Source organism: Bos indicus, chromosome 9 (assembly GCF_029378745.1).
Source record: "Bos indicus isolate NIAB-ARS_2022 breed Sahiwal x Tharparkar chromosome 9, NIAB-ARS_B.indTharparkar_mat_pri_1.0, whole genome shotgun sequence".
Lineage (NCBI taxonomy): Eukaryota > Metazoa > Chordata > Mammalia > Artiodactyla > Bovidae > Bos > Bos indicus.
Window position 1 is genome coordinate 89,800,562 of NC_091768.1, and position 23,876 is coordinate 89,824,437.

Here is a 23,876-nt window from a genome sequence, read left to right on the forward strand (position 1 = left end):
AGGGAAGGTGGGAAGAGTTACTATAACAGTAGAAATGTGTTAAAATGTATAGAATCTTTGAAGTAAATTGGTCAAACCTAAACCAAAAGCTTTTTCAGCTTCTCCTGATTGTATAAAATTGCCCTTTTTGTTTAAATGAGGAACTAAAAGTAACAATAAACTGCCAGTTTATGAAAAGATAACCAATATCTCTCATCTGAAATGCTTCCTCTTTAGGGGTAGGGTAAATTGGAACTAAATTATAACACAGGGGAGGGAAGAGTTTGATGCCCTCATTTCATTCAGAAGCAATATTCCAGGACAACAATAACCCAAAATAATCCAAAATTATATACCCAGAAAAATCCAACATTTTCTAATATGTCATTTCAATTAATAGTTCCTCAACCAGCCAAACAATTTTCATTTTATCCATAAAGACGTGTTGAGAAACTTACATGTTTCCTTGAAACCAACGTAAATATACCTATGATGGTTTTTTGAGCAAGTTACTCATCAAAAAAAAAAAAAAAAAAGGAAAGAAAAGAATATGAGGTTGACTGACTTTTCTTTGGTTATTGAGACAACAGAAGCAGTAACTGAATTCTGCTTTTCTCTTTCATGTATTAAATTAATCATTTTATCTGCTATTGGGAATATCCCTTATTTTTATTTTAAGCAGAACTAAAAAGAAAAAGGTATTTTGTTTTCTTTAACATTTTTTCAAACTTAAATTTAAGGCTCTGACTCTGTTCTTAGAATTTCATCTGCTTTTTAAACTTTTATTTCTAAAATATGTTTGTCTTTCAAACATTCACCACCTTTAAAAAAAAATTGAGCTATATCCCTAATGCACAAAAAAAGCCTGCTACAAAGATGGTGTTCAATAAATCTCTGTTGAGTGAGTGAATGAATGAGCTTGCCAGAAAGTTTCATGCTGTCATTTCCCTTGTCTCATTCCCCTTTCCCCCTTCGTCATCTTCTGTAGTTATTGTTAGATTCCTTTATCCCTCTTTTTTTTTTTTAAATAAACAGTTTGAAAGTGAATTTTCCAAGTCTAGGGATCAACTAATATCCCACATTTTTTAATTAGCACAGTGAACACAAATAATTTTCCCTGTGTCACTTATGTTTTTCTAGTTCTTACTCAATAGCCCAGCAACAAAAATACGTGGACTTTTCTCAGTGTCATTTATAAATTCTAGAATAATAAAAAGTAACCCACTAATTTTACTTAGTTGCTGTTAAAAACAGCAATTCTTATGTATCTATAACATTAATGATTCCATTTTATTGGAAGAATACCCACTGAAGTATACTTCAAAATTGGTACTTGCTTCTTTTCTCAATTTCTATACGAATACACAGAAATACTGACTTAGAGTAGCACCTCAGTTACAAAGGGTTAAAAAGAAAATAATTATTGTGAGACTTACAGAACAAACTTATTTTGGTGTTATAGAATAAATGGCAAATTAGAAGTATTGATGGTGTGCAAATAAAAACAAAAAATATTAAATTTTTTTTCATAATCAATTCATGGAATAAAGGGATTGCGTGAAACCAAATGTCTGAAATTCACTACTTCATCACATTAATCAAATATATAATATTTTATTTCTGTGTACACATAGACTGGGAAATCCATCCAAAGGGTGAAGCATAAAAACTATTTTAAAAAACCTTCAGCCTGCACAGCCTTTCTCCTTAATTCTTCATCATTCTCGAATGTTCCAGCAGCACTTACCCTCTGGGCTGTACTGCAGATGGCTGAGTAACTGTCCTTCGTGCCCTGCAGGTGAGCGTGTACATTTTGTTTAAGTTTCGCTTGAAGGTGATCTGCACATTGGCTGATCAAATTGTCACCTTTAGTTTTAAGGTCATTCAAACGGTCTTCAAAACCAGCAATTTCTTCCATCATTGCCTTCAAAAATGAAACAAATACGCAGTTCTCATTATTCCATTTTTAGTCTTTAAATATTCTATTCACCAAACAGAAAGTTTAAGATCAATTATCTCACTGTTTAATATGTTTTTAAAAGAGTTTTGCAATTTGTCCTGGTATCAACGCAATGAAATAAATGTCTCGGTGTCTTCATATCAACAAATTAAATAAAAAATGTATACTTTCAGGTTTCCTCCAATAATGGACTAAGTTACACAGAATGATGAAGTAACCTTTAAGAGTGAATTCACAAGACTGACCTCAGTTAGAGATCTGCTCCACGGAAATATTACCAGTGAAAAAGATGTCCATACATTTTTTAACTCTAAAAATTATAATTCTGGTATAAATTATATCTGTGTGTTGTGCTTAGTCGCTCAGTCATGTCTGACGCTTTGCAGCCCACTAGCTCCTCTGTCCATGGGGATTCTCTAGGCAAGATACTGGAGTGGGTTGCCATGCCCTCCTCCAGGGGCTTTTCCCAACCCAGGGATCGAAACCAGTTCTTCAGCATTGCAGGAAGATTCTCTACTGTCTGAACCACCAGGGAAGCCCTAATTTATGTCTAAAATAGCCTAATTATATTTTAATTTAATTAACTAATGTCTAATTTATCTAATAATATGATATCTGATTTACATAATAGCTTAATGTCTAAACTGTGTAAGATCTAATTTACATTTAATATTTATATTGATAAAAGTAAAAACATTTACCACTTAACAGACTTATATGCAGAGTACATCATGAGAAACGCTGGACTGGAAGAAACACAAGCTGGAGTCAAGATTGCCGGGAGAAATATCAATAACCTCAGATATGCAGATGACACCACCCTTATGGCAGAAAGTGAAGAGGAACTAAAAAGCCTCTTGATGAAAGTGAGAGTGGAGAGTGAAAAATCTGGCTTAAAGCTCAACATTCAGAAAACAAAGATCATGGCATCCGGTCTCACCACTTCATGGGAAATAGATGGGGAAACAGTGGAAACAGTGTCAGACTTTATTTTTCTAGGCTCCAAAATCACTACAGATGGTGACTGCATCCATGAAATTAAAAGACGCTTACTCCTTGGAAGGAAACTTATGAACAACCTAGATAGCATATTCAAAAGCAGAGACACTACTTTGCCAACAAAGGTTTGTCTAGTCAAGGCTATGGTTTTTCCTGTGGTCATGTATGGATGTGAGAGTTGCTCTGTGAAGAAGGCTGAGCGCTGAAGAATTGATGCTTTTGAACTGTGGTGTTGGAAAAGACTCTTGAGAGTCCCTTGGACTGCAAGGAGATCCAACCAGTTCATTCTGAAGGAGATCAGCCTTGGGATTTCTTTGGAAGGAATGATGCTAAAGCTGAAACTCCAGTACTTTGGCCACCTCATGCGAAGAGCTGACTCATTGGAAAAGACTCTGATGCTGGGAGGGATTGGGGGCAGGAGGAGAAGGGGACGACAGAGGATGAGATGGCTGGATGGCATCACTGACTCGATGGACGTGAGTCTCAGTGAACTCCGGGAGTTGGTGATGGACAGGGAGGCCTGGCGTGCTGCGGTTCATGGGGTCGCAAAGAGTCAGACACGACTGAGTGACTGAACTGAACTGATCAGATCTGATAGCCCAGGGACTGTATATAAGCCCTGATAAATATTTATCATTATTATTGTTTTACAGATGAGGAGGCTGAAGCACAGAGAGATCATAAAACTTGTTCAAGGTCACACAAGTAGTAAATGGCAGAGCCTTGGCTTTGGACCCGTGTCTGCCTGACTCCAGTTCACACGCTATGCCTGCCTGTGTTCTCTAGTGAGCTTTCTCAGAGAGGGGGACTTAGAGAGGAGGACCCAACTTTTTCAAGTCAGGTTCCAACTTCCTTACTGCAATACAATGCTAGTGACTAGGGACACATTACAACACAAAGTTTCCTAGGCTGACACAGCGATATCTAAGGGAAACCATGGTCCTCCAGCAGTGCAGGGTTCACCACTTTTTTCCTCAGTGGTGCTGGGTTAACAGTTATTATACATGCCATATTGAAAAGAACCAATTTATCTTCAAGCTGGAATGGAACCACTACATCATATGGTCACTGGGGCTATTTACTCAGTACCAAATACACTATATCATGTCATTACTTTTCTGTTCGCATTTGCTAAATAAAATTTTCTCCTACCGATCTTGAAACCTGGAATGGTTAACTGGTTTTCCTAAGACACAATAGTAGATGTTGACCAGATTACAACCAAAATTCAGTTTCCCATTAACCTTACTAAAATAGCTTCATAAAGTTGTGAGCATATGATATCTGTCATTTGGCACATATGATTACTAAAAATACATATTAATAAAGATATGAACATCCCATATAGGTACTGTACTTTGTGGTCTACAAAAGACTTTCAGATATGTTATCTTCTCTGATGACCACAGTGGCTATGTAACGGGACTGATGTCATTATCATCCTTTACAGAAGAAAAAAAGGAGGCTCAGACAGGCTACGTGCCCCTAACTAGCAAGAAGAGACTTTGGCTAGAATTTAGACTCTTTGACTACTATTTCTGTATCCTATCTTTGGCTGTACTTTTCTAGAATAAAGACAATTTATCTGATAAATTACTCCATATAGATTATATTCTGAAATTTAAAAAAAACAACTATTAGCTGGGAAATATGCTACAATGTGTTCAGAACTTGAATGCCAGGATTCAGCTGTTGTCCAGTCACTTAAATATTAAATTGAGCTGTTCTCAACTATCAGGCATTCTTGGGACTCAGACCTGAGTCTTTAAGTACAGTCATTATGATCCAGAGATTACCCCCGTGCAGGGAGCAGGAGCTCCGCCCATGGCAAAGGTCATGAGGAAGGAGGCTTGGCATATGCAAAGGCGGGATCAAGCCTCAGGAGTCCCCCTGGAAATTCTTGAGCATCTACCCCCAAAACCAGAGTCTGCCTACTTTCTGCTTTGTGCTCTCACCTACACCTCTGACTTTACAGGGGGGCTGTCCCCCACTACCTCTCTCTGAAAAAAAAGAGTTAACTTACAGCTCCAGTTACTAAAGTTCCTGGGTGTGATAGTGTTTCACCCTATAAACTCCTTTGGAAGTCCTCTAGCCTGCCTGAATAGGTTTTTCCGGCCACATGTGATTGCTCAGAGCCTCCCAACTGTGAGAGGCATGAGATGTTCTAAACTGTCTAAATACAGATTCCTTTGAGCAGTTAAAAGATTGATTACAAATTGTATTGGTGAAGGGTTTTTCACTTGTTGGGCCAACGTTTGCTGCTAAGTCTCCACATCCCTTACCTGCTGTGTCCCTGGCAGTGTTTGTAACCTTGGACCCTTGAGTTAATTCTTTGTCTTGTTATAGCCCATCACACCTTTGCTCTGTAGGAATGCAACTTTATCTAATGCTTTTGGAGGGTGGCGCTTGACTAATCACCTTTAGAGAAAAATAAGTTTTCTGAAGAAAGAGTCTTAAAATGTTAACAGGCCTCTGGGCCAGAAGATGATGCAAATCACCTAAACTTTTGCATATGATAAGTTTGCAGGAAGAAAGCCTGGTTTGCTGCAAGACTCTACCCCTTCCCCCATTATCCTCTATGCATAATTTAAGGTATAAAAACTACTTTGAAAAATAAAGTGCAGGCTTTGTTCACCAAAACTTGGTCTCCCCATGTCGTTCTTTCTCTCACCTTCTGGCTGAATTATTCAGCCTCTTTTCTCCACTGAATTTCCTCACTGAGCTATCCTTATTTAACCACTCTGTATATCCTTAATTAACGTTTAATTAAGCAATTGTTTCCTGATCCTCACCGACGCCGTCTCCCCTTCGAAACCCCTGGATCCACCGGGGCTGGACCCCGGCACCCCCGCCCCCCAACACACACACAGCACGCCTGTCAAAGCCACCCTGTGTTCTTCAGCTCCTTAGAGATCAAGCCTACCTTGTGGCGGGCCAGTTGCTGGGTAATTGTCTCAAGGCTGCTTGTCTCCATGAGGTCGGGCGCCACCAGCCTTCCTGACATTTGCAGCAGCCACTTTTCTACTTCCTGGAGCTCACTGTTGTAATCTTCGTGGTCTCTGACTTTTGCCTCAAGACTGCAGACGTGCTCCTGTGAAGCCAGGTGCCTGTTAGAAGTGACTTTCCAGCCAAAAATCTACTCAAAACTTTAACATTTTAAAAATCCCAGGGCAACTCATAGAGTAGGTAGACTTAACACATCAGAAAATTACTAGGGACAGAAAACACACACACACACACACACACACACACACACAGAGTTGCTATGCCATTTAAAAATGCCCACCTGAATGAAAAGGAAAAATACTGATCCATACCAGTGCTACATTTTCTGACAGATAAAATGCAGTCAGGACTCCCTTTGTGGCAAACACCACAATTTTATTCTACTTCTGATCTTTCCATACCTTTGCTGCACTGCAGAGATCCTGGTAATCGCTTTGAAGCTGATCGATTTTGTCCTTTAAAGTAACATCTTGCACCAGCTCCAAGAGGGCTTCACCTTTCTCTCTCACCGATTTTACTGATGGTTCGTGGGACAGCACTGTTTGTTGAAGTGACTTGAATTACAAGGGAAAAAACAAGAGCCAGCTCATTCATGTGATCAAGGAGAATATGAGACACATGCATTGCCATATATAAGATGATTATCTCAAACAAAGATCTAATATATATTTTATAAATCAATAAATGTAAAATAATAAAGAGAAAATGACTCTTATGGCTAATACAGTTTTTTTTCAGAGTAAAAGTAACACATCAAATAGTCCTCACACATGCAGAGAAAAGTATAGAAAAGAATTGTATTTGGGTGAATTTAGCATAATGCATATTGCTGGCTTCCACCTCATTCCTTTCAGCAGAGAAATAAATCTTAATGTTATATGAAGGGAGAGAAGTGTTATCTTTTGATTTTGAATGGTAAACTCAATTGTAGCTTGAGTTGGATGTGAGGTTTGGGAGACAAATTCCAGTTGCAACGTTGCTGTGACAGCCTTAAAGTGCTATTTAAATATATCAAGAACTCAGGGAGAAGAAAAAAAGGAGAAGCAGTTGTGCTTCTTACATTTCACTTTCAAAGACACACTGTCAGGCTTGGCAGAAAAACCAAGGGCAGAAATAGACATATTGGCTGGAGGAGGAAAAAGCTTCCACCAGGAAAAGCTTTGAGGTAAGACATCACACTGTAATTCTTAAAGACCATTGCTAAACAATTTGGGTCAAATTTTAAAAGCAGACTATCCCATGTATAAGCTTTAATAATTGTTTCACAAATTTGAGCAGGTGAAATGTTTATATCTACAGCATGTATAGCAATATCTATATCACCATTTATTTTTTCAAAAATTAATTTCTAAAATGTTTTACCTACAGTTGGTTAATTAGAATTTATTTTCTTAGGAGTATGAAGTCTCATTTGGAATTTACCATAGATGTGCTTATAGGCTTTCAGTACCAAAAGATGAAGGAGAGACTCTAGATAAAACAGAGAAAATCTACAGGTGTGAGATCCTGATGCCAGAAAGTTTATCTGAAGGATCCATGTACCTGGATCACACTGTCCGAATAGGTCTCCATCCACTGATACAACCTTTGAATACCAGACAAACATAGTACCTGAATGGACAAATAAGTCTGGCGTAGTGTATGTGCTTAGTTGCTTCAGTCGTGTCCAACTCTTTGCGACCCTACGGACTGTAGCCTGTCAGGCTCCTCTGTCTATGGGATTCTCCAGGCAAGACTACTAGAGTGGGTTGTCATGCCCTTCTCCAGGGGATCTTCCCGACCCAGGGACTGAATGTGTGCTGCTTATGTCTCCTGCATTGGCAGGCAGCTTCCTTATAAATCTGCACACCCCTTACCAGTAGAACAGGCATGCTAAGGACCTCTCCCAGTACCCACTAAGGTTGACACACACCAGAAATCATGTGCCTCCAATTCAGTCCTACGTGACCTCCTCACGCATCTGTCAGTAACAACACACTACCTTGTATTTAGATAACTGAGCTTTTTTCTCATATAACTCCATTTTGGGTTCTTCAGGACCATGTAGAATATCTCGGTATTCTGCTATCCACTGAGTTAGTGCTTTGTATTTATCCGAGAATTCCTTCGTCAAATGAAGGCCTTTCTCCAGGGTCATGTGCTCCTTCCGCACAGTGCTGGTCAGTTCCTTCAACCGCTCCATGTGGTCGTGGATCTCTTTTCTTAACGTCTCTGCCTCAGCATCTTCCAAGTATTTAAGAGCCCTCTCGCCTTTCTCTCGGGCTGATTTGAGCAAGCTCTGGCCTTTCTCCATGTCTTTCAGCAAACCCTGAGAAAGAATGGAAATAAATGTAATACAAACAGACAAACAAACAAACAAATTCAAATTGGTTGGCATTATGCTTTCCCTTTAAAGAAAAGCCTTGCAAGTCCCATTCCTGAGTTCACCAATTGCCCCTTACCATATGTTTTTGAAGTTTATAATCAGATTTGGCCCACCAGCAATTAGGATGGAAGATTATAATCAGATTTGAAGTTTATAATCAGATTTGGCCCACCAGCAAAGAGAAGCCTCTTTACTTCAACATAGGTCTTTTAAAATCTCGATTAACACATCATTTCCAAATCAGAGACTTATGGAAGAACCTGATGCTTTTCTCATCCTTAACAGAGCTCCTAGAGTTCTGAGTTAAAACACGACTAAGGCACAGTGTCATGAGTTAAGAGATTTTTTTGTTTCAATATTTAGTGTTAAACTGGAATTTAGTTAAGAATTTCGTGCACAGTCGTGTGTAAGTCATTGGGATAACATCACATCATAAGCAAATGGAAGGCAATCTTGGCTTAAAACGATCTTAACTTGGAATTTAGAATGAAATGAGGAACCAGGGATCACCAACCATACTGGGCAGGGATGAACATACATGCTCCCAGTTCTACATGGGAAATGGGAACCTCTCAGTGAAAGAAGAATGAACAGTTGGCAGACAACTTTGATATTTGCATGCCTACCTCCAGCGTCTTCATCTTTTTCCCCATCATCGCTTTATCTACTTTATCAATTTTGGCAGCCACATTCTTGAAGTTTTTATGAGTAGAGCTGTACCAATCAGAATAGGAACTTAAGGATAACTCTGATTCCTCCAAACTCTGGATCTCCTCTTCCAGGAATTTTATTTGTTCCTTTGAAAGAAGAGACAACATGGAATAAGTGAATTAAAGACCTGTACCTGTGCCTTTCTTGATGAACACGTGTCTTCACTGGAAGTTAGTGAAAGGAAGAATGTCTGGGTTGTGAAGTCTGCTGGCCTACAATGAACCAGGGTGGCCCACTCACCAGCACTTGGAGGAGCAGCGCTTGGTATTTGGACGTCAGCTGTGTGGCCTGGCAGCCCATTCGGCTGCTCACGTGGCTCTCGTCCAGGATCTCCTGTGCTCTGGCTCCCACTTCCTCAACTTCATCTCTGTATGCGGTGATTTCTTCATGCCACTTCTGAAATGACACCGTATAGGAATGGAAAGTTCAATCTGAGGGATTCTTAAGTAAGACAAATATTTTGTTTAGCCCCTAAGTCCCTAAGTCACGACCCCATGGACTGTAGCCAGCCAGGCTCCTCATGGAATTTTCCAGGCAAGAATACTGGAGTGGGTTGCCGTTTCCTTCTCCAAGGATCTTCCCGACCCAGGGATTGAACCCATGTCTCCTGCATTGGCAGGCAGATTCAGGACCACTGAGCCACCTGGGAAGCCCTGAGACAAATATATATATATATATATATATATATATGTATATGTATATGTATATCTTCTTACTAGAAAATGATTTCTATGATTTATTCTTACTAGAAAATGATTTCTATGAATGATTTCTATATAATTTTGAAAACACATCATGTATAACCTTCATAAAAATTATAATAACATTATAAAACTGCACACGAGTTTGAATGCTTTTCTGTCTGTATTACACATATTTTTTATATCTTTTGTTGTTCTTAGACAAATTTTAAAACAGATGAATAAGGAAAATGAATTCCAAAGACCTAAGCGTAATTTTGATCATGTGCACTGAATTTGCATTAAAAATGTAGTATATTAGAGCAATTTCAAGACAGAACCATAAACTTAAATTATTGCAACACTAGCATTCATGTATCTTTACCAAGCAAGGTAATAAAGTGTGGGAAAAATATACGATACTTCATTAAACTATATTCTATTATCAATAAAATAGACTACCTTAAGATTCTAATAAATAATTTCTCACAGAAGAATACTCCATTGTAATTTATATCAAATTTCTTGCAAGTAGAAAGAGATTCTGCAAAATCTAAACCTTGGACCAAAATGTATTAAATAGTTGAAGAGACAAACTATGCAAGGCAACTGCTACTCTGACAAACATCAGGAATTCACACCAGTAGTACCTTCATCTGATGTAACTGCATCTCCTTGGCGGCTCGGCTAGACTGACGTGCCGTTCTGAGACTCACTTTCTCCTCCTTTGTTTTCAGCCACTCATCTACCTGCTGAAACTTTTGTTCCACCAGTCTCAATTTGTTGACCACGTTATTGAACTGAGTTCGGGTCTCCGACAGCCTCTGCTGGTAAGCCTGCCAGTCCTGCCGGAGGGACTCTAGAGCCCGGTCCTCTGTCTGTGGGATGCCTGACGGTATCACCTCCTCTCTGGTGTGCAGTGCTGAATTCAGCAGGGCCTGCCCCTCCGCACAGCGCACCTGGAGCTCCTGCAGGGGAAAGGCATGGCTGTCACACCTTGTTCACATTTTACACCCACACAGGTGACTATGTCTCACTCAGGCCAATTGCGCCCTTTTGAACTTCACGTAGGAAAGAACAAGCTGATTCCGACAAAAAATGTGTACCTAACACTGAACCCTGTTTCCCAAGTCAAGAGAGAGATTCTGAAATGTTTCCAGTTAAAACAGTCAAACTGCACACACACACACACATACACACACACACACACACACAGATACACACATATCGAGAAGTATTTTTCTCAGTCATGTTGGAAACAACCTCTGAAATCTGGCTTTTTAGCTTGGAGGCAAAAGCACTGTGATGAAAGGATTATTGTTTAGTCTAATAACCTAGGAGTTTTGTGGCCCCTAATCTGTTTAAAGAGCTTAAGTCTTCTTGCTTGACATTGAATTTGATACTGAATGGGATCAGAGCTCCACTTTTAGCTGAGAAAAGAACAATAGACCTTCTTTCTGCTACGGAGGGATTCTTTGTTGAAGCTGTTCTAGGGAATGCGATGGTTAAGAGAAGTTGGCCCTGGAGGGTACAGGGCATATAAACCTGCAAGGTTGAATTATCACACCTGCCCATCAGTTATGTGCATGCATGCTAAGTCACTTCAGTGGTGTCTGACTCTTTGCCACCCCATAGACTGCAGCCCACCAGGCTCTTCTGTCCTTGGGATTCTCCAGGCAAGAATACTAGAGTGGGTTGTAATGCCCTCTCTCAGGGGATCTTCCCAACCCAGGAATGGAATTCATGTCTCTTATGTGTCCTGCACTGGCAGGAGGGTTCTTTACCACTAGCAGCCCCTGGGAAGCCCCCACCCCTCAGGCACTTCTAGGTACAAACGTATTTCCCTCCATCAAAGCATAGTCCCAGAAATGCACCCTACAAATTCTGTATGAACCAAGTTTTTAAGAGCATCAGCTATTTTTGATAGAAAAATCATAACCTTAAAGGTGTTAGCAAAACACTATATCCTTGTGTTACTTGATCTGATCATCTAAGGTTGAAAGGGGCCAGGTCAAATCCCACCAAGAGTGTTAAAAGCACTCTCACATTTATTTAGAACACAATATTATTTTTAAAAAATCTTTAATACTAATGAAATTGCTGATATCTGACCATTTTTATCTACAGAAATAGTGATCTTCTGTAGTTCAGATTATAGATGCACTTTCCTCAGCTATGATATCACTACAAAAATGTTGTAATTGGAAAAGAAGGGCAATTTATATGGTAAAATATTAATCAAAATAACCACAAATTTTATTCAAAATTATAAAAAATTAAAGCTAATTTTATACAATCTCTTTCCTTAATTCAGGAGTTGACAAACTTTTTATGTAAAGGGCTGGATAGTAAATATTTTAGGCTTTATGGGCCACAATCTCTGCTGAAGCTACTTAACTATGTAATCTTGCCATCTGTGGCATCAAAGTAGCCATAGATGCTACATAGATGAACAGGTGTGTCTATGTTTCAATTTAAAGAACAGGTTCCGGGATACAGTATACTGATCTGTGCCCTAGTTAATCTCAATATACCACCCTTTCCCTATTTTATAGCAGTTTTCAGTATTCTACAAATCACTACTGTATTAGACAAATTCTTATATATCCCACATTTCAAGGATTTATCTGAGGGGGAAATATGGTTCAATATATATTTTTAAAATTTATTTAGTTTTATTTTTTGGCTGTGCTCTGCAGCATGGGGGATCTTAGTTCCCTGACCAGGGATCAAACCCATAGCCCCTGCAGTGGAAGCGTGGAGTCTTAACCACTGGACCACCAGGGAAGTCCCCAAAGGTACTAGTTTAGAATCTGGTCTCAATATTTTAAAAGCTCAATGTACTATGATCCAAATTAAACTGTCGGTGACTACAAAAGGAGCCTGGTGGACTGTAGCCCACTAGGCTCCTCTATCCATGGAATTCTCCAGGCAAGAATACTGGAGTGGGTTGCTATTTCCTTCTCTAGGGGATCTTCCTGACTCAGGGACTGAACCCATGTCTCTTATGTCTCCTGCATTGGCAGGAGGGTTCTTTTTACCACTAGTGCCACCTGGGAAGCCCAAATACAAAGTAATTTTAAATGTGGTCCGCACTGGTGGCAGACCCCCCATCACTAAGCCAGCTGTGGGACATTAGGACCCTGAAGGAGTTCTGCCGTGCAGGTGGAATGTCACCGTTCTGCACCACCTGTTTTGGCCTCTAGTGTCTCCCTTCCTTTATAAAATTTGTGGTGACTCAAAATAAGACAGTGTCAGTAAGAATTAATACATGGTGAAATGAGAGGTTGGAGTCCGGTTTTGGTTTGGGCCAGAATAACACTGACTGAAGTGAGATATTTTCTTCTGGAACAGGAGACATATCTGCTGATGACAAGTGACTTCTTGGCCCAGTTTCTCCCTAGAAGTCTGGAGAGCTTGGTATCTGCTTGCCAAGAAAGTCTGCAGTGAATGCTGGGAGAGGTCACAGACAGAAAAGAAAGCCCATTTGGCTAAGATAAATTATAACAGCTAAACCTAAGAGACCTGGATATGCTACTATTAAAAATAAAATGGATGAGATCCTTAAAGAAGCTAATGAAACTGTGAGCCTTCCAACTTCTGCTGCTGCTGCTGCTAAGTCGCTTCAGTCGTGTCCGACTCTGTGTGACCCCATAGATGGCAGCCCACCAGGCTCCCCCGTCCCTGAGGTTCTCCAGGCAAGAACACTGGAGTGGGTTGCCATTTCCTTCTCCAATGCATGAAAGTGAAAAGTGAAAGAAGTCTCTCAGTCGTGTCCGACTCTTCGAGACTCCATGGACTGTAGCCTACCAGGCTCCTCTGTCCATGGGATTTTCCAGGCAGGAGTACTGGAGTGGGGTGCCATTGCCTTATCCCTTCCAACTTCTACTATATATTTATTTCACGAATGGACTACTGTTCAAGTAAGATTTTTCTCCCATCTCATTTAATCCTTCCTCAGAACAATGCTGTAGAGAAAACTGAGTCAGGGAAGCTCTTCTCTGCCCAAAGTCATCCAGGACCAGGTCTCACCGTGAATCAGAGTCTGAACTTCCTAATCCCAACCCTGCACTCCTGCCATTATTCAATTCTCCCTGAGAGCCATTGAAATAGGCAGAAATGTTATATGTCAATGACCATCTCAGTCCTGCTTTTCCACCTTGTTCGAGCAGTGGGTAGATCTTGCCCAATCCTGAACCAATTCCAGTGAGGGCTGACAGCGCTAAGTTCCAACACGGAGCTGTCTTGTTGGCCTTTCTCTCCATTCTCTACTATGTGTCTGGTCTCCCCTTCTTGGGAACCCCCTGATGGCTACCTATTGCTGCAGGTAAGATTAGGGGCTCTTTCTGATGCTTCCATAAGATCCCCAATAATAGAGTCATTCTATTGTTGTCCTCATCATATTGTTTGTAATGATCCATCAATGGGTCTGAACTTCTTTAGAATGCAAGTTTTTTGAAAGCAGGAGTACTATTTTAATTATCTTTACCTGCAGTAGCAAATAAATCAGTGGGTTAGGACCACTTAGTCCATGAGGTTTGCCATCTCACCCTGAATCACAGCCTGCAGGCCCGAGTACTGGTACTTTTCTTACCTCCTTGAATTCCTTCTTCTAGGTCCCTGACTCTAGGCCTGTATCCTCAGCAGTGTGGGTGATTTGGGTTAAAACCAAAGGGCCTACGATGGTGCCACCGATTTGAATTTGAGAAGTGTCACATGCTGTTGACTCCTGCAGCTGTGTCCCACATCTAATTCAGTCCTTTAGGGAGAAACAGGCAGGTGGGCCTGTTAACACCATAAATTAGACCACTAGCCATTCCTATCAGAGGCCACCCTGTAGCTGGACAAAGTTCTCAAGTCCCAGTCCTGCTCAGTCTGAACGACCTACCAAATGATTTCGACTAGCATACTCTACTGAGGTCCCAGAACACTCTAGATCAGACCTTACTAGGATGCCCCTTAATATATATCAGCTATTTATAGGCTTTAAGGTCATAGTGACTTCTCACTTAAAATAATGGTTCCATATTCAGAACGAAAAGTCCTTTGTTTTACGATGAAGCAGACTTTACCTGAAGGTCCCGCAGGGCCGTCTCGTGAGTGTGCGCATCACCTTCAAGAACTGAGTACCGATCAAGCTTATCTTGCTCTTTCTCAAGCCAAGCTTCAAATGCCTTCAAGTCTCTCTGATACTCTTGGTGCAGGCGAACTAGTTTTTCCGACTTGGTTACTGCTTCCTGTTGTTAGCATTTAAGATGATTAAGATGGGAAAACATTACTACAGTCTGCAGTTTACACGGACTGTTAAGAATTCACTTTTGGAATATTAGAAAAGCATGATTGTTAAATCATTAAAACATGAATCATTTCCTAGAAGAATAAAATGTCAAGATTTATGTAAAGAAAAAAACATTATGTGAGTAAAAAAGTGAAAGTCAAAGTCACACAGTCATTTCTGACTCTTTGCCATCCCATGACTGTAGCCTGTCTGGCTCCACTGTCCATGGACTTCTCCAGGCAAGACTACTGGTGTGGGTTGCCATTTCCTTCACCAGGAGATCTTCCCGACCAGGAGTCAAACCCAGGTCTCCTGCAATGCAGGCAGATTCTTTACCAACTGAGCCACCAGAAGGGGTCTTAAAGATCATCTCGTTGAATTAACTTCTTGACCTTTGAATTCTTATGAAATGTAAAATGGATATTCAAAAAAATGAATTAAATTTATTCGTCATAAAAATACATTTTTGCTAATGAAGAAAACTGAGGTTTTCATATTGTTCCTTGAGTGAGAATTTGGATTCACTGTAGATTCAATTTTCCATGTACTCTCATAAAGTAGGCTGTGCTCTGAAAAGTTCTTTTTATTTTCTTTGTGAGATTTAAGCAAAGAATGATAAATATTATTGGCAATTTTTTCCTGCTTTAGAAAGTTTTCATCACCAGACACATGAAAATATTTATGATTCTTCCTTATGAAGCTCTCCTCAATTTTTTTTCAATAGGTACATTTGGAGGACTTTTTAGTTGAGAAATATTTTCCTCCAATAACTTTCATATACTAACAATAGTTGAGGGTTTTTGTTTGCTTTGCCAGTAGGGTACTCCAAGTATTAAAATTCATTTTGCTTTTTTTGTCCTATTTGCTTTCACAAGCCTGTCATTCCCCCAAACTAATAAGTCTTTAATAAGCACAACTCCAAACACCCCTCTTTCAGTGGGTCTGCGTGGAACACGGTGAGCCGTACCTTGGTCCGCTCTCTGATGGCTCCATATCGTTCCTGCAGGTCCTGGAATTCTAACTGGGTGACATAGTGCTCCGTCATGCCAGCCCCTTTCACTTCAATGGTCTCCAGTAAGCTGCCGTGACTCAGCACTTCCTCGTTTAATAACTAGAGAACATTTAAAAAAAAAAAATAAAGGAATTACTGCATATATCATCACATAGATGTTAACTTGTAAAATTAGTATATTTTAACTGCATAGCTGACAAGTGATCTCAGGTTATCTATCTGTCAGTCTACACTCTATCCACCATCTATCTCTATATAGATATATGAATGGTGTGTGTAATTGATATCTGGCCCAGAACTCTATCTGAGTGGACTTGGAAATCTCAAATTTAATTTGTCCAAAAATTGGCTCCTGAACACTACTCCATTCCCATCCATCCCCAGCCACCACCAAACCTCCTTCTGCTCGGTCTTCTTGTCAAACAGTAAATGCTACCGTTCTCACCCAGCTGGTCACTTGAGAACACTGGAGTCACCCTTTGTCCCTCCATCCATGGTGAGATCCTGGTCACTTGAGAACACTGGAGTCACCCTTTGTCCCTCCATCCGTGGTGAGATCCTGCTGGTTCTCTCTCTTCACTGTCTCCTGACATGTGTCCTCCCGTCTCCTGCAAGCCCCCCGGCCCCTGCTGCTATCGTCTTTCCCTTGGACGTCTGTGATATCCCGCTAGGTCCTGACATGTGTCCTCCCGTCTCCTGCAAGCCCCCTGGCCCCTGCTGCTATCGTCTTTCCCTTGGACGTCTGTAATACCCGCTAGGTCCTGACATGTGTCCTCCCGCCTCCTGCAAGCCCCCTGGCCCCTGCTGCTATCGTCTTTCCCTTGGACGTCTGTGATATCCCGCTAGGTCCTGACATGTGTCCTCCCGCCTCCTGCAAGCCCCCGGCCCCTGCTGCTATCGTCTTTCCCTTGGACGTCTGTGATATCCCGCTAGGCAGATTCCCTGCCCCCGGTTCCTGCACTGTGCCTTTGTCCACCTCCCACACAGCAGCTTGAGTGATAAAAGGTTTTAAGATTCTAACGGGGATCATTTTGCTCTCCAGTTCAAAACACTGATTATCTTCCCCAGGCTGTGGGGATCAAGTGTGAAATCCACAGGCTTGGATCCTTGTAACAGCATGGGATCTGGTCCCTGCCACTTCTACCACGTCACCTGGACACCCACTCATTGAGTCTCTGCTCCAGGAACAGCCAGCCTTTCTTGCAGTTCCCTTTTATCCAAACCAGGTTCTCTCCTCCCCAGGGACTACGGAATGCGGATTATCCCATCTGAAATCCTCCTTTCCCACCTCCTCCCCAACCTGATTTCTCTGCACTGAATTCCTGAGGGCATCATCTCCATCTCCTCTTTCAAGAGGCCTTTCCTGTCCCTCCCCACCCCCGACTCCTTGATGTCCTTATCAACCCAATCCCGATGACTCTCTCTCATCACTCGCAGTGTTTTCTTCATATCACTCATCACCAGTTATAATCATTTACTTATTCAGTCATTCTCGAATGAGTCCATGTGCAACCTCCAGAGTGAAACCTTGGTCTGTTTTATTTACCTAGAATCAAGCACAACACCTGCGTGTAACAAGTTCTCCATAAGTATTTGTTGACTAGATGAATAATGTAATAAATTAAGTAATCATCATCATAATACTATGAAGTCAATAATTATAATTATATGAATTTTCAGATCAAACAGCAGACCCAGAAATGTTAAATGGCTTGGCATAGGTCATGCAAGGCCATTTAGTTATTCAGCTAACCTTTACTCAGCATTTGTTCTGTGTCAGAGAGCCACGTGCATAGGATAAGAAGAAAATTGAGCAACTTTATCCACTGAGAGAGAGAGCAGTGTAAGTATAGAGTCTATAAAATTCATCAAGAGATGAGAAAGACAGAGAACAGAAGAACTAATTAAGCCTCCAGTGGTGGTAGTTCAGAGCAAAGATCGGGGCTTCTGAACTAATTCAGAAGGTTAAGTACAGGGTTGCTAGGTACAAGGGTTGAGCTAAGGTTTTCTGTGAAAAACGGAAGATGTGACAGAAAAAAAGTTTTACTTCCTAAGGATGAAGATATCAAAAGCTATTTGTAGTTGTTGTCTAGCTGCCAAGTCATGTCTGACTCTTTTGCGTCCCCATGGAGAGTAGGTCACCAGGCTCATCTGTCCATGGGATTTTCCAAGCAAGAATACAGGAGTGGGTTGACACTTCTTCTCAAGGGGATCTTCCCAATCCAGGGATTGAATATACATCTCCTGCCTTGGCAGGTGGATTCTTCACCACTGAGTCACTAGGGAAGCCTGATTAAAACATATTACAAGGTGCCAAACTTTAAATAGTTCATAAAACATAGGTCTATGAAGTTTTCCTGGAAAGGGACATTTTCACTCACTAATGAAATAGCCACAAACAACAGTTTAAGAAGCCATTAGAAATTACAGTAAACTCCCCCAACAGAGTTCGCCTGTGTGGACGGCCCTAGCCTATAGATGGGCATGTTTTGTATGCGTGTAGTTGCTCAGTCGTGTCTGACTCTTTGCGACCCCATGGACGGTAGCCTCCCAGGCACCTCTGTCCATGGGGATTCTCCAGGCAAGAATACTGGAGTGGGTTGCCATTTCCCTCTCCAGAATGTTTCTGTATAGCCGTGGCAATTCCGAAGCACAGGCAGAGGACGAATAGAATGTGGAACCCAGCCCCACCTTGGCCTTCCCGAGAGCTGCTGTTTTCTCCCGCAGTTCCGCGTGCTGCCTCTCGGACGCGTTCAGGCTGGCCTCCACGCCGTCCATCCAACTGCAAAACTGTCGAACATCATCCTGGTAACTTGTCCACTTAGAAAGAGCTCCTTCAAGTTGACTGAAAGGTAATTGAAAGGTCAGTAATCTACAGTGAGAAGCCGTCTGCATGCAGTCTGTCTGATCTCTATCATGTGTCTGCTCTGTCCACTTCCCCGGCAGGAAGCCCATAGATCAGGTCAGGGCAGGCTTGAGGGGGACTGAATGGTCACGGCTTATCAAATCCAAGCCTGGGTCTCTGGAAAGCACAACTTTGAAAAGCAAAGGATGGTGAAGCCCAGGCTGACAGGTGGAGAAGTGGGACAGGGCATACAACTTGGAGTCAGTAACCAAGTCACGTGAGACACAGGAAGAGGTCTGAAGGCAAAAGGAGAGATGCCCCAAGCAAGGCTTTTCTTGAGCCAAGACTCAAGAAAATAAGAGTATCAATATTTTATTCCATCAGAGGAGAGAAACAAAAAAGGAATAAAAGACAGGAACTGACTCATGGTTTTTCCAAGGGTAATTTTCAGAGACACTCTGTCTACACTGGCTCCCGCAGTGCCTTTTGGGGGAGTAAATTTCAGCTCCCTTTACGGACTGCCCTCTTTTCCTCATGGCTCTTTCCCGCCACCCACTGGTGTGTTCTGGGGCTACTTCCCAAGGAAACAGTTTAGTTTTAACTAATACATCTTCACATGATTAAACATTTATTTATCCTGTGGTTTTCTAAGCAGTGAACACCAACATGAAGAAACATATAGTTATAGTTACGTAAAAACACAGACACAGTACTGTCAGTCAACGTAAATGCAAGGTTGCACCTGCCACTTTCTTTTCTTCCAAGAAGAAAAAAGAAAAGAAGGGAAGGAGGGAATGAAGGAAGGAAGGAGGCAAAAAATAAGGGAGCAGGGCAATAGAGAGAGTGAAAGAGACGCAAAGAGAGGATAGGGGGAACCCTGTACAGTGTGTTACTGAGCTATTCTATAGATATTTTAGCAATGACTTGCAGTAGCCCTTTGGCTTCACTAACCTTTTACAATGAATTGCTGCAGACAAAAGTGACGCCCACATATCCTTCACACTCGCCAGCTGCTGCTGAATGGCAGGGATGCCTTCCGGGGAGGTGTTCTGAAGGACAGATTCTCCTCTGGTCACTATCATCTTCATCTGGATCTCTTTTTCCTGTTTCACTGATAACAGAGCCTGTAAAAGCCCATACAGAAGTCCTTTGTCATCTGTATGTTTAACATCGCTAGCTTTAAATATTTCAGAGTCCCTGTGGATAGCAGATGACCTGCCGTCGTGTTGAGCCCTGGATCTCTTGGGCTGATCAGGAGGCCAGGAGAGTCACTGGCTGGTGGTATCAGGAACCAGTAACCAGTTACCAGTCACCCACTGGTTTCCAAGTGGCCTTGGCTTTTCAGATCTTTATTATTCTCTGAATGAATAATCCCTGATTTCCACTGAAGTTTAAGTTCACTGTTTTTTAATAAGCAAAAAATAGACAACAATAGGATTCCTAAATTCTCAAAGGTCACAGGATGAAGAGCTCTATGCATGTTAAGGTCTCTCATACAACAAACTGAAAGAAATAGATAAATTCATAGTCTATATTAAATTTATACATTTCAAGTTCTTCACAAGCACTCTTCTTTTTCTATATAAGAAAGATGCTTGAATTCAAAGTTATAAAACTGGTGTTTATCACCTAAAAGGTAAAACTTCATCTCTCTCCCTCATCTGGAGCTTGCCCATCTCTGCAGATTCAGTTTCAGCCACTCCTGGCCATCAGCTTCTGCCGCAGCAGAAAGGAAATGCTAGCAGCGACTCACACACCACACCATTGGCTTTCTTCAGCTTTTGCTCATTGGGTTCCATCCTCAAGTCTCAGGTTTTCTGAGAAATCTGCTCCAACTCTCAACACCATCTGTCCTTGCCCAGCTCTGGTCCTCTATGTGCCCACAGCTCCATCAGCATGCCCCATCTGCTATTGCTGTCTCCTGTGCCTCAGCCTCTAGCCTCAGACTATAAAATCCTGAGGACATACTTTATTCATTTTTCAACCCTTGGTATCAAGACAGAGCACCAGTCTCACAGAAGACACTCAGCATATAAATGGCAGGTGAATGAATGAAGAATGATTGCCTTACTACAAACGTAAACTCATATTGAACGAATTTCTTATGACGGGAGAAGAATGGACTAACTGATACAAGCAGGCAAGTTAATTGAACAAGATGGGAAATGTTTCTGATAAACATTTCTGATAAAATGTTTCATTGAAGTATCTTCTCAGAATAGATATGTCTGAAATCATTTGAAACTAGCCTATTCACTGGCTATATCAAGCACGTAACCACCTTTGGGTTGTTATTTCTTTTTTTGTAAAGTATTGATGGGCAAGTCTATCTGGGCTCAAATGATTCAGGAATGCTTAGGCAAGGCCTCCCTGTGTCAACAGGATCATAACAGCAGAGTATTCTTGGACTTCTTTTTTTCTTTTTAATATTTTATTATATATTCATTTATTTGGCTGCACAGAGTCTTAGTTGCGGCATGTGGACTGTTTCGTTACAGCACACATATTCTCTAGTTGTGGTGTGCGGGCCTTTAGACGCTCCACGGCACGTGGAATCTTAGTTCCCTGACTAGGAATCCAACCAGTGACCTCTGCATCGCAAAGCAGATTCCTAACCACTGGACCAGCAGAGAAGTCCCCATTCTTGGGCTTCTTATCACACCAGGCAGATGGAGAGTTGAGAAATTTTGAGAAAAACAAATTCTGTAAATCAGAGACATTTCCTGTAAAAGACACACCTCAAGCTTGAGCATCCTGCTGTCCAGCACACTCTTGTCCGAGGTCGGGTGGCAGTAAGAGTCCAACATGTGGACCGTGTCCGTCATCCAGTCCTGCAGGTCTTTAATTCCCAGGGAGAACTGATTGTGTTCCGCAACAATCCTATCCAGTCTTGACACTTTCTCCTAGAAGTGACAGAGACCGTCATCCAGCTGTCCCTTCCATAGAGGCTTCACAGCCTACAGCTATGCAGACTGTAAAGCTAACCCCTGGTCCAAATAACTGTGATCAGCCATAGGTTTGTACTCTGCATAGATACGATAAAGGCTGTATTAATCTGTGAGATGGGAAATAGCTTTCTAAAGAGTAAAAATATGAGAATAATTGGGTCAAGAAGCAGAAAGATTACAATGACAATTTACTGCCCCTCAACTTACTTGCTACTCTTCTTTATGACAACTGGGGATACTTTTCAGAAATTTCATTAATTTATTCCTCACACCTTGTCTGGGAAACCCACTGAAGTAGTTTCTGCTTTCAGATCATCATATTTGGGTCAATACCACATACCCACATGACCTACATGATAGCCAATTCAAAAAAAACCAATTATCTGAGATTTTGTAATATCCCTAAATTGGGACCATAAATATGGTTTTATTTATTAATTAAAGCTAACATCCAACACAATGAAGATTTTATGAATATTAATTTTTAGCACATAAAGCATTTGAATATCTGTTGATTTTTTGGTACCTAAATAAATACAAAGCAATATAAAGATGGTCTTAATTTACTCTAGATTTTCTGAATTTATGCCAGATTTTCTAAAAACAAAAAAAGTAACAAAGATAGGTGTAAACATAGTCTCTTCACTCCCAGGCTAATACTATATGACTGTCTCAATGATGTTTTATTGGGGATGCAAACAGCAGGCCAGGAGTAAGCCCACACTCAAACAGGTGAAGCCAAGTTCCAGCAGGTTCCCTACATTCTCAGATCTGAAATGCAAAAGAGAAATATAGGGAACAAATGTCACAAGGCCATAAAATTCAAGGTGGTCTGGCCCTTCACAATTCAGGATGTGTCTGCTGAATGCTCTAAGTGAGGTCACTGTTGGATCCCATTTACTTTTTTTCTAAGTTGTTAGAAAAGAGCTTTCCTCTGTGATGGGAATCACTGCCAATTTTGAGCTCTGCTCCAGAATCTGAACTGAAGCTCTCAATCAACGCATCTTTGATGACTATGTAATAAATATAAATAATTGAGACAAATGAAAACAAAAAGTACTATCCTTAAAACTCACTCTTGTTGAGTCCACTAAAATTTAAAAACAGCTTCGAATTTCTGTTTTTTGGAAAGTAATTTAATCTGTGTCTCTTTAGACCTAGTACGCTGAAGTCTGCCTTCTATTTATGCTTTGAGTCTTCAAAATAAGAGCTCTGGGAACCATTTCAGGATTAAAGGGAATACTTGGTGTAACCATAGAGATAGAAAGTCTCTTGGATGTTTGAAACCTCCCTTGCTGTTTTCAGACAAGCACGTTGAGATGACGCAGCACACATGTTTGGCCAGGGTTGCAAGAGCCCTGCCCCCGGGGCCCCGGGACTCCCGGACCCCAGCTCTGCCACCAGGACGCACACTCACACACAGCACATGGCAGGCGTTACCTTTGTTACATTGCTTAGCGCTAGATACTGAGAAGACAGCTGCGACACCCGGTGCATAAAGCTCCTGCTGGCCGCCTGGCCCTCCCACAGCTGCTGAGCTTTCTCTTTCAGCCTGCGGAGCTGAGGCTCGTAGCAGTTTATTTCCTCAAGGACAGACTGAAAAGCACAAGCAAGTCACTATTAAGAGGCTGGGGAAGAGCACACAGCAGACAAAGCTTTGGCCTCAAGACTGCGGAAACAAGCACTGGAGAGTAATAGACGTGGCCCAAAGGCGTTATTATTTCCAAGCTACACACAGTGTAGGGCTCCAGGACCGGACAAATTACACCTCAAGGGAAAGCGGGAGCTCTGAACTCAGGAAAGGGTGCACCCAATCTCAAGACAGCATCATCTAACTTCAGGGTGCCCCCCTGCCTCTGATCTGAAGGAGGATCAGACCGGCCAGGGGTTCATTACCTGCAGCTTCTGCTGTTCTCGTCTCTTGGCTGGCATATCATACAGGCGATTGGTGCTTTCATGAACCATCTTCTCGGTCTTACTCAGCCAGTCCTGTACAGGCTCAGCACTTACTTCAAAGTCCTTCATTTGGATCTTTAGATTCTGTGAGGTTTTAGATAGTGTTAGGGACCAAAAAAAAAAAAAAAATGTTAATA

At 41.4% G+C, this 23,876-nt stretch overlaps 1 protein-coding gene across 2 annotated transcripts in view; it reads right to left on the reverse strand.

The window, feature by feature from the left end:
- The window catches only part of SYNE1 (spectrin repeat containing nuclear envelope protein 1), a 505,866-nt gene that overhangs the window by 231,914 nt on the left and 250,076 nt on the right, over window positions 1–23,876 (reverse strand). For both annotated transcript variants that reach the window (XM_070796399.1, XM_070796398.1), the window contains exons 59-72: window positions 23,680–23,823; window positions 23,224–23,379; window positions 21,574–21,738; window positions 19,787–19,959; window positions 18,682–18,835; window positions 15,946–16,089; window positions 14,773–14,937; window positions 10,351–10,668; window positions 9,261–9,416; window positions 8,936–9,106; window positions 7,926–8,252; window positions 6,346–6,498; window positions 5,862–6,029; window positions 1,727–1,903 (exon numbers count right to left, since the gene is read on the reverse strand). In XM_070796399.1, the coding sequence (XP_070652500.1) occupies window positions 1,727–1,903; window positions 5,862–6,029; window positions 6,346–6,498; window positions 7,926–8,252; window positions 8,936–9,106; window positions 9,261–9,416; window positions 10,351–10,668; window positions 14,773–14,937; window positions 15,946–16,089; window positions 18,682–18,835; window positions 19,787–19,959; window positions 21,574–21,738; window positions 23,224–23,379; window positions 23,680–23,823 (2,571 nt within the window). The remainder of the gene's footprint in view (window positions 1–1,726; window positions 1,904–5,861; window positions 6,030–6,345; window positions 6,499–7,925; window positions 8,253–8,935; window positions 9,107–9,260; window positions 9,417–10,350; window positions 10,669–14,772; window positions 14,938–15,945; window positions 16,090–18,681; window positions 18,836–19,786; window positions 19,960–21,573; window positions 21,739–23,223; window positions 23,380–23,679; window positions 23,824–23,876) is intronic.